The sequence below is a fragment of the Emiliania huxleyi genome, assembly GCF_000372725.1.
Source record: "Emiliania huxleyi CCMP1516 chromosome Unknown EMIHUscaffold_117, whole genome shotgun sequence".
NCBI classification, from domain to species: domain Eukaryota; phylum Haptophyta; order Isochrysidales; family Noelaerhabdaceae; genus Emiliania; species Emiliania huxleyi.
In genome coordinates this window covers 148,239-157,700 of record NW_005201421.1, presented here as the reverse complement: position 1 = coordinate 157,700, position 9,462 = coordinate 148,239, and the positions used below count along the sequence as shown (strand labels likewise).

The 9,462-nt window shown below is 70.5% G+C and overlaps 1 protein-coding gene across 1 annotated transcript in view; it reads right to left on the bottom strand.

Annotated features, from left to right (window-relative positions):
- Positions 1–7,310, bottom strand: part of EMIHUDRAFT_109268 (hypothetical protein) — a gene marked incomplete at both ends in the record, with an annotated part of 7,966 nt that extends 656 nt beyond the window's left edge. The window contains 19 exons of the mRNA XM_005790952.1: positions 364–909; positions 1,003–1,198; positions 1,511–1,615; positions 1,681–1,812; positions 1,850–1,981; positions 2,037–2,129; positions 2,933–3,169; positions 3,307–3,417; positions 3,692–3,712; positions 3,758–3,914; positions 4,265–4,473; positions 4,548–4,597; positions 4,781–4,913; positions 5,006–5,046; positions 5,403–5,448; positions 5,502–5,646; positions 5,771–5,860; positions 6,484–6,684; positions 6,931–7,310. Of these exons, the coding sequence (XP_005791009.1) occupies positions 364–909; positions 1,003–1,198; positions 1,511–1,615; positions 1,681–1,812; positions 1,850–1,981; positions 2,037–2,129; positions 2,933–3,169; positions 3,307–3,417; positions 3,692–3,712; positions 3,758–3,914; positions 4,265–4,473; positions 4,548–4,597; positions 4,781–4,913; positions 5,006–5,046; positions 5,403–5,448; positions 5,502–5,646; positions 5,771–5,860; positions 6,484–6,684; positions 6,931–7,310 (3,025 nt within the window). The remainder of the gene's footprint in view (positions 1–363; positions 910–1,002; positions 1,199–1,510; positions 1,616–1,680; positions 1,813–1,849; positions 1,982–2,036; positions 2,130–2,932; positions 3,170–3,306; positions 3,418–3,691; positions 3,713–3,757; positions 3,915–4,264; positions 4,474–4,547; positions 4,598–4,780; positions 4,914–5,005; positions 5,047–5,402; positions 5,449–5,501; positions 5,647–5,770; positions 5,861–6,483; positions 6,685–6,930) is intronic.
- Between the last annotated feature and the right edge of the window lie 2,152 nt (positions 7,311–9,462).

Here is a 9,462-nt window from a genome sequence, read left to right as displayed (position 1 = left end):
TCCTCCTCTCGAACGTGTTTCGACCCCGACGGTGGCGGCAGCCCGGGTCGTACGAGGAGGAGCCGAAGTACTCGCCGCCCAGCCGCCCCGCCAGCTCGCGCAGCAGCGTTCGCACGGGAGACTCGTCCCCGCCGCCCACCACCTGGGAGCAGCCCCCCCGGGGAAATCACCGCCTGCGAGCGCACCACCTGAGACCCCCCCGGGACCCCCCCCCGACCCCCTCCCCAACCTGCATGACGAGCGGAGCCGGCGCAGCGCCCGCCCGGCCCGGCCCCGCCACAGCCCGCCTGGGCCCCGCCAGCCTGCTGGGCCCTCCTCCGCGCCCCTCCAGTCGCCTCTGTGCCGCATGCCCCTCCGCCGTACCCTCCTCCGCTCGAGGAGACTCCGCTGCAAGACAAGCCCGGGCCGCCCCCGACGCTGCAAGCTGCGCCGCCTCTCGCGCCCGCGGCTGCTCCTCCACAGCCGCTCTCCTCGCCCCCGCCTCCGCCCCCGCCTCCGCCCCCGCCTCCGCCCCCGCCTCCGCCCCCGCCTCCGGCTCAGCCTCCGGGTCTGGCTCCGGCTCCGTCAGCGCCTCCGGGTCGGTCTCGTCGTCCGCCTCAGGCTCCGTCATCGCACCCACTCCCTCCGACGCCGCGGCCGCCGCAGCTGCGGCGGAGGCTGCTGCGGCGGCGCCCCCCGAACCCTCCTCCTCCTCCGCATCCTCCTTCGCATCCTCCTCCGCATAGCCACCCTCCCTCGCCTCCGCCTCCGCCGCCTCCGCTGCCATCGCATCGGCCGGCATGTCCGCCGCCGTCCCCGCCACCGCCGCCTCCGCCCGCCGCACCTCCTCCGCTGCCCCCTCGACGGCTGCCTGGGCCGCCTCCCCCGCCTCCGGCCCGGCTGCCTCCGGCCCGGCTGCCTCCGGCCCGGCTGCCTCCGGCCCGGCTGCCTCTGTCCTCGCTGCCACCTCACGTGCCGCAGCCGACGACTGCGCCGCGCCCCCCTACCCGCCCCCCGCCGCACCCCCCTCCTCGACCCCCGCCGCCTCCGCCTCCTCGCCCGCCGCCGCCGCCTGCGGGTGGGGCTGCGCCGGCCTGCCCTTGGCCCCGCGCCGCCCCCGCGCCGCCGCTTGCTGCGGCTCCGCCTCTGTGCGCGCGCCGTCGATGCGGAAGGCCGGGAGGAGGAGGACGAAGCCGCGCTTGCTCGCCCTCGTGCCCGCCTTGAGGGGCGGGGGTGGGGGGGGTTCGGTCAGATCTCGGCTCGATCTGAGCCCTATCTCGGCTCGATCTGAGCCCTATCTCGGGCCCGATCTCGCCTTGAGGAGCAGGTGGTCGGTCATGCTCCCGCGGTCCGACAATTAATTCATTCTATTAATTAATTCATTATGATCTCGCCTTGAGGAGCAGGGTGGTCGGTCATGCTCCCGCGGTCCGACAATTAATTCATTCTATTAATTCCTTATGATCTCGCCTTGAGGAGCAGGTGGTCGGTCATGCTCCCGCGGTCCGACTTGAGGTTGAGCCTACCTCACGACCACGCGGTTGATTACTGAGTCGAGTTGCGCCACGCTCCCGCGGCCCGACTCGAGGGCGAGCCGGAGGAGCAGAGGCAGCGAGACGCCATACAGCCCCGCGACCTATTCCCGACCCCGAGGCTCCCCGAGAGTGGGGGCGCATGGCGAGACGCCGCACGGCGCGCCACCAGCCGCGGCGTCTGGTTCTCGCTGCAGTGGTGGCTGCGCGTCTCGAGCCTCTGCGCGCGAGACAGCCGCTCCTGCCGCTCCTCCTCGTGCCGCACCCCCTCCATCTCGTCGGCGCTCTTGTGGTTGAGGTCCTAAGCGACCCATCGACGAGTGAGCAAAGCCTCGGACCGCCGCCCCTCCCCCCCTCCCCCGCCCTCGAGGCTCCTTTGCGATGAGCGCGTCCACCACGTCGTCGAAGTCCAGGTCCTCCTCGTCGCCGTCGCCGTCGTGCACCACGCGCCACATCTCGGGGTCCTCGTCCTGTTCACAGCTAGAGGTGTGAAGAGACGCTGTTCACAGCCGGACCTCGCCACACCTCAGGGTCCTCGTCCTCGTCCTTGCCCGGAGGGAGGTACTGCGCCACTAGCCCGTCCACGCCGCCCGGCGTCGTCTCGAAGAAGCGACGCACCTTGTGCACCCCCCTCCACCCCGTGACTTCACCAGAACACGCGGCCCGGGAGTCACTCGCTCCAGCGGCGCGCCTTGTGCCGGCTCTCCACCCACGCGTGCCCCTTGCTCCGCCACGCGAGCGACTGCGGCGCCGGCGCCGGCCGCGGCCGCCTCCGCCCGTGCCCTGCCAGTCCGCCTCCAGCGCCGCCCGGCGGCAGCCCCGCCTCGTCCTCGCTGCTGTCGTCCCACACCCGCGCCGTAGGCGCAGAGGGCGGCGCGGCAGCCGGGGCGGCGGCGGCGGAAGTGGCGGAAGTGGCGGCGGCGGCGTGTGCAGCGGCGTGGGACGGGGCGGCGGCGGCGGCGGGTGCAAGGGCCGCACTCGGGCCCGCAGCGGCGGCGTGGCTTGGCTTGGCGCGGCGGGGTGGCGTCGGCGGCGGAGGGTGCGCCACGCCTGGGGTCGTTATATTACATCCTTTGTGTCACATATTATTATTATTATTATTATTATTATTATTATTATTACCTAAGTCGTCGACCCACCCGCCCGCGGGCCTCTTCGGCCGCTCGCTCCTCCTCCGCGGCGCGGCGGCGGGAAGGGCGTGCGCTGCGGCCGCCGCTGCCCCGCTCGAAGGAGGAGGAGAGGCCGCCTTCGCCGCCGCGCCGCCGCGCCGCTCTCGGTCCGAGTCGTCGTCGCCTCCGTCGGAAGAGGAGGAGGAGGAGGAGGAGGAGGAGGAGGAGGAGGAGAGGACGGCCCGGCCGGCCCCCTGTCCACAGGAGGAGGTGTGAAGAGGCGCTGCTCCGACGCCTCGCCTGCCCATGCACCTGCCAGGCAGCCTTGGGCCGGCGCCCCCCCGCTGGCAGCAGGCGGGCGGGCGACACGCTCTCCTCGAGGCCGGGCGAGCGGACGGGCGCATCGCCGCCCTCGGAGGCGGGCTCGGCCCCCTCCCCCTCCCCCTCCTCCTCCCCCTCCCCCTCCTCAGAGTCCGCCCCAGACCCAGCCTCGTGCTGCGACGCCTCTTGCGACTCTCCCTGCGAGTCTTGCAGCGCCTCGCGCCACGCCTACGACACCACACTGTGCCCTCACACGCGGGGCCCGAGAGGCGTCTACTTGCTCTCGCTCAGATCCCACCCGCGCCTCTTCCAGCGTCGCCCTCCGCTCGACCGCCTACAGAGTGCAGAGCGCCGCCTCCTCGCACGCGCCCGAGCAGAGGCAGCAGCCCACGCCCCTCGGGCTGGCGCGCGTCGCTGCGCCGCTCGGCCAGCTCGCCCCGCTGCTCGGACGACAGACCCGCCTCACGCAGCGCCGCCTGAGGGCACGGGACAGCGTCGCGGACGTGTCGCGGACGGGTCGTGGACGGGTCAGCACGCCCGCCCGCAGCTCCGGCTCGGCCTGAGCGAGCCTCGCCTCCCGTCGGCCAACCCCCCCCCCCCTCTCCCCCCCCAAACGTCTCGGCAAATCTGCCCCTCCTCTCGGCCCCTCTCGGCCCCTCTCGCACCTCGGCCTCGAGCCATATCTCCCCATATCTCCCCATATCTCCCCATATCTCCCCATATCTCGAGATATCTCCCCATATCTCGGACCTCGGCCTCGAGCCGCATCGCCTGTTCACAGCTAGAGGTGTGAAGAGACGCTGTTCACAGCCGGACCTCGGCCTCGAGCCGCATCGCCTCGAAGGCGTGCGCCGCAGAGCCGAGCAGCGCGAGGCCCTCCTCGTCGTAGTAGCGGACGGAGCAGCGCTCGCACTCCCCCCGCCGGTCGAGCGCGATACAGAGGTCGTTGGCCGAGAAGCGGCTTCTCTTGTGCCTGAGGAGCGGCTGCACGGAGTGGAGATATGGGGAGATATGGTGCACGGCGTGAGGGCCGGACTCACAGTCTCCCTTCGGACTCACAGCCTCCCTTCGAGCCGAGGAGCGGCGCTTCGCGTGCCGTGGTGCAGCCCCCTCTCCCCCCCTCTCTTCCCCTCTCCCCCCCTCTCTCCCCCTCTCTCTCCCCCTCTCCCCCCCTCTCCCCCCCTCTCTCCCCATATCTTCGCGTGCCGTGGTGCAGCGCCTCCGACGAGCGCCGCGCCGTGCGCCGCCCCGCCTCGCTCCTTCTCCCTCTCGAGCAGCTGGCACGCCACGTCCGCCGCGTGCCACACCGCCGCGTCCGCATACCGCCGCAGCTCCATCAGGCGGCGGCCCACCTCGCCCGCCGAGTCGCCAGCCCACTTCCAGTCTCCCTGCCGGCAGAAGCCGCGGTACTTCCTCATCTCCGCCTCATCCGACCGACCGTCGGGGTCGTACCAGCCCTCGACTCCGCGCCCCGCCCTGGAGAGGCGCAGCTCCGACGGGATCGCCGCCGCCGCGACGAGCCACGCCCGCACCTAGTCGGATCATGGACCAGCCCCTACCCGACATCGGCCTCGGTCAACCGCGCCGCGTCGCCCACGCGCGGCACCGATGCGGCGTCGGGAGGCGCGTGAGGAGGGATGCGCTCGCGAGAGGCGGCTGCGCGGGCGGGGGAGGCAGAGCGAGAGGAGGAGGAGGAGGAGGAGGACGACGACGACGAGGCAGCGGCAGCGGCAGCAGCCGTGGCGGCGGCGGAGGCGGAGCGATGGGCGCTCCCGGCCTGCGCCGCCGCCTGCGCCGCCGCCTGCTCGGCGGCTCGTCCGATCTGCGGTGCCCTTCCACCGCCGCCCTTCCCCCCTCCCTCCCCCAGCCCCCGCCCCTCCCCCTGCTGCTGCTGCTCCCGCTCCCGCTCCTCCCCCTCTTCCTCCTGCCCCTCCTCGTCGGAGCTGTCGAAGAAGGAGCGGCGCGACGGCGCCTGCGCCTCAGCCAGCAGGTGTGAAGAGGCGACCTCGTCGGTGCTGTCGAAGGAGGAGCGACGGCGCCGGAGCAGCCAGCTCGAGCGCCCACCTCGCATGCTCCTCCAGCCTCCACGCCTCCCCGCTCGGCACCTGCCCCACAGCCACAGGTGTGAAGAGACGCTGCTCACACGCACGGCCTCCCCACCTCCCGGCTCCCGCGCGTGGACTCGTTCCGACGCGAGCCTCCCCGCCCGGGCCGAGGGCGGGAAACGCTTGGCCGCGTCAGAGTAGACGTGCAGCGCCGGGTGGACGAGCGCGCCTGGTGGCAAGCTCTCTTCTCACTCCGCCGCAGCCCTCTTTCTGACGGGGGAGGGGCAGCGCAGTGAGGACGAGCGCGCCCTGCCGCCCGCCGACTGACGCCTGTGAACCAGCAGCGAGTCATTCCTTCTTTCATTCCTCGCTACTAGGGCCTGCCACCCGCCGCCCGGCGCCTGCTCGCCGCGCACCCACCGCCTCGCGAACGCCTGCGCCGCCCCCTCGGTGCCTCCGTACCTGCGCACACACCGCGGCTGTGAAGAGGCCGCCCCCTGCCTCTCCGCCGCCACCTCGGCCCCTCCGCACTTAGCGCGGAAGAGCGCGACGTGCACGGTCAGCGGCTCGCCAGCGGCCGGCCGGGCCGAGGCGCCGACGCCGATGCGGAAGACGACCGCGTCACCGACGCAGAGCCGCTGGTCGACCGCGAAGCCGCGCCTGTCCACAGTGCCAGCCGTGAAGAGACGCCGCCCGCGGAGCCCGTCTCGCCGGCCGTGCGCCGCTTTGCCATCCTCCCGAGATGCCGCCGTTGTTGTGGCCTGGCCGCCGGAGGTACTGGCACGTCCACTCCCCCCCTCCCGCAACCAGCACCGCCGGCCAGTCCTCGGCCGGCAACTGGCCGTTCATCTCCTGCGGCAGCTGCAGCCAGTACCTGCCCACAGCCGCCGCCGTGAAGAGACGCTGTTCATAGCCCGTCCATCTCCTGCGGAAGCTGCAGCAAGCACCCGCCCGCCACGTGGGAAGGCTGGAGCCGCTTAACGAAGGCGGAGCCTCCGCGCGGGAGGGCGGCTCCCCCCCCTGTTCACAGGTGCAGGTGTGAAGAGACGCTGTTCACAGCCGCCGCGCGGGAGGGCGCTTGGCCTCGCCTGTGGCAGGCGCTGCTTGGATCGCGGCTCGAAGCGCGTCGTCGCGGGCCAAGCGACCTGTTCAACAATGATGAAGGATGGAGGAGGAATGATTTGCTCGCAGCGCGTCGTCGCCGAGCGAGCGCCCCGACCGCCGTGACCGCCGGCGGCGCTGCTGTCGCGGCGGCGCTGCTGCTGCTGCTGCGCGGCGGCGGCGGAGCGGGCGGGGAGAGGGGCAGAGCCCGCTGGACGGCGGCCAGCTGCTCCTCCTCCCGCGGCCCGCCCCTCCTCCGCCTCCCTCCCTGCTCCGCCGCTCCGTCGCTCCGCCCTCTCCTCCTCCCCCTCCGCCCCCCTCCCCTCCCGCCTCTCCGCCCGCCTCCCCGCCTCCTCCTCCTGCGGGTGAGTCACATGCTCCGCCCCGAGGCGGTACCGCCCCTCGGGAACCTTGCCCCACTGCCGCACGCACGCCTCGAGCCAGCCGACGTGGACCACCTCCAGACCACCCCCTCCCTCCCCGCCACCCCCCTCCCCGCCACCCCCCTCCGCCGCACGCTTCGCCGCGAGCGCCTCGCGCAGCGCCGGCCTCGCACGCGACACCGAGGCCGCGTCGGTGTGCGAGCAGACGAGATGCCTACTCCCACCCTCCCTCCCTCACGCCACCAGCTGGACAGCCGTCGGGCGGGAGGCGGGGCAGGCGAGGCGCGTCGCGCGGCCGTCGAATCCAAAGCCGCAGAAGAGGGGCTGGGTCCTCTCGACGAGGAGCAGGGCGTGCGCCTGCGCGCAGCTCGATGGTCTGAGAAGGGGCCGCTCTCCACGCCTCCGCCCCGCACCTCCTCTACCAGCGCAGCCCCTACTTCAGTGCGCCTTGGCCAGGGACCCGTCTGCAAACCCGGCCAGCGAGACGGCCACGGCACGGAGTGCCGGGATGCCGCCCTCGCAGCCCCGGCCAGGCGTCCCGCCAAGAGGGCGGAAGAGCGGAGACAGCCCCGGCGCGAGCGGCTGCGACACGCGCATCTGGAAGACGAGCCAGTCGGGAGTCACCTGCTCGCCGCCCTCGAGCACGCAATTCTCGCGGCTCGCGCAGATCTCGAGTGTCGCGGCGGACGGCGCCGCCGAGCAGATCGCGCCGCCGAGAGCCTGCACGGCGCGCTCGATGGCGTCGCGGCGCCTGCCGTCGGGCTCGGTGACGAGGAAGGTGCGGCCCTGGAGCTGCGAGCCCTCGACAACGCGGCCAAAGGCGGCATTCGCACTCCACATGGCGGGCAGCGAGGCGGGCGCCGGGGGGGCGGCGCTCTGTCGCGCGGTTACCCTTGCCGCGAAAGCAAAAAGAATTCTTAAAAGACAAGCCTCTCTCACAGCACACTGCCATCCCTCCCTTGGGTTGTCTGTTTTCTTTCTTTCTTTAGCACACTGGCACGACAAGGGCGCGGACTGGCGCGGACTGGCACACACACAGGCTCACCACCGGAGCCGCCTAAGCGACTCCGTTAAGAACGGCAATGCACTCCGCACCATGCACAATGCCGCTCTCCCCGCACGCTAGCTCGTTCACCGTCTGCCACGCCACGGCGGTGTGGAGGACGACAGACAAGCGCTGCATCTGCAGCCCGTGCCAGTTCTTGGTGGTCCATGTGACCTCGTCCAGGTGCTGAGCGTGCGAAAGTTTGTTGCTCAGCTGGTTCGCCGCCTCCCTCAGGGTGCTGCGAACCTCCTTTCCAAAGCCTCCGAAAGCCTCAAAATCAAACAAATGTAGATCGCAATCCTGCTCCCGCGCAAAGCGGTAATCGCCATCCAGCTCCTTGAGCTTTCCCTTGGGGGCATCCTCCTCCTCCCCCTCCTCCCCCCCTCCTCCTCGGCCTCCTCCTCCTCCCCCGCCACCGCCGCTGCCGTCGCTCCCGACGGAGACCACTTGCCGCGGCCTTTGACCAACTTGAGCAGCCCGGTCTCCGTGTTGCCAAAACGTACATAGGCCCCCTTCCAGCCGAGCTCTCCATCGCCGGCCGCGTCCTTGCCCTGGCTCGCAAGCGAGCTCGTGAGCTTCAAATCGGCAACAAGGCGCCTGTGCCCCCTGCCGATGTTTGCCGCCGCCACGTCAGGTTGTTTTGGATTACTGTAACTGAGGTGTGCAGTCGGCTCCATCTCGATGATCATGCCCCACGCCGAGCGGAGGCATTTGATCAAACGTTTGAGTAGGAATTTGTGTCTTGTAGCATGCTTTGACCGAGGGATAACCATCGCGGCGTCGCCAAGGACGTCGTGTAGCTGGCCGCTGGGTGCCCTCTTGCCTGCCTCCACCGCCTGGCAGGCGACATCAAGGGGGAGCCCAAGGCGACGCTGAACGGTGACGCGCATCGCCCAGGACTCCATCTTCATATCATCAAGCAAAAAGAATTTAAAAAAAAGAACCAAATAAATAAAGCAGACATCGACACAGGTGCGAACTGCAAAAAGAAGGAGAGGAAGGCATTTTCTTTCTTTCTTTCCTGGATGTGCGGCTGATGACTGCACTCCAAGTGCTCCAAGTGCACCCAGGCGCTCCCTCGCACGACCCTGGGCACGGGACTGGCGCGCACTAGAAAAGAAAACGCGCGCCGCGCTTGACATCGTCCCCCACGGCTTACTGGGCACACCGAATCGCACTCACTCAAACACACGCTGCTCGGCCGGTTCCATCCTACCCGTACGGGGGCTAAAAACCGTACGCCCACACGCGCACCTCACCATCAGCTCCACTCACCACATCCTCTGCGCACCTTGCTCAGAGATCAGTCCGAGAAGCACCAGAAGTTGCGCTTGTTGTCGCCCTTGGCGAGGAAGATTGCGGGTGTACCCCAAGAACAGCGCCGGGAAGACGAAGAAGGCCGAGATGCGGTCGGTCTCGTACGCGAGGAAGCGCGCCTTCCTGTCAAAGGTGTACGAGAACCCCAACGGCCCAAGAAGTGTATACTACGGCTACGGCTCCCGCGCCTCGATCTTCGTGGGCAGCAGTTGGTTCGGCAGGTCCTCTCCGTTGCCTGCCCCCCCCGCTTCGCCCTTGCCCCAAGTAAAGACGGCGCCGCTGGCGGTGATGGAGAGGCTGTGGCTGCGTCCAGCCGACACAGCGACGACGTGCTGGTCAGCCAAGGCCTCGACCTTCTTCGGCAGGAGCTGGCGCTGCTCGTCACCGTGGCCCAGCCGGCCATCGCCTCCAAGGCCCCAGCTCCAGACGGCGCCGTCGGCGGTGAGGGCGAGGCTGTGGTCGTCTCCAGCCGAGACAGCGACGATGCACTGCCCAGCAAAGGCCTCGACCTTCTTGGGCAGCCAGTGGTCCAGATAGCCGCCGTGGCCCAGCTGGCCGTAAAATCCATAGCCCCAGCTCCAGACGGCGCCGCCGGCTGAGAGTGCGAGGCTGTGGTCGCCTCCTGCCGAG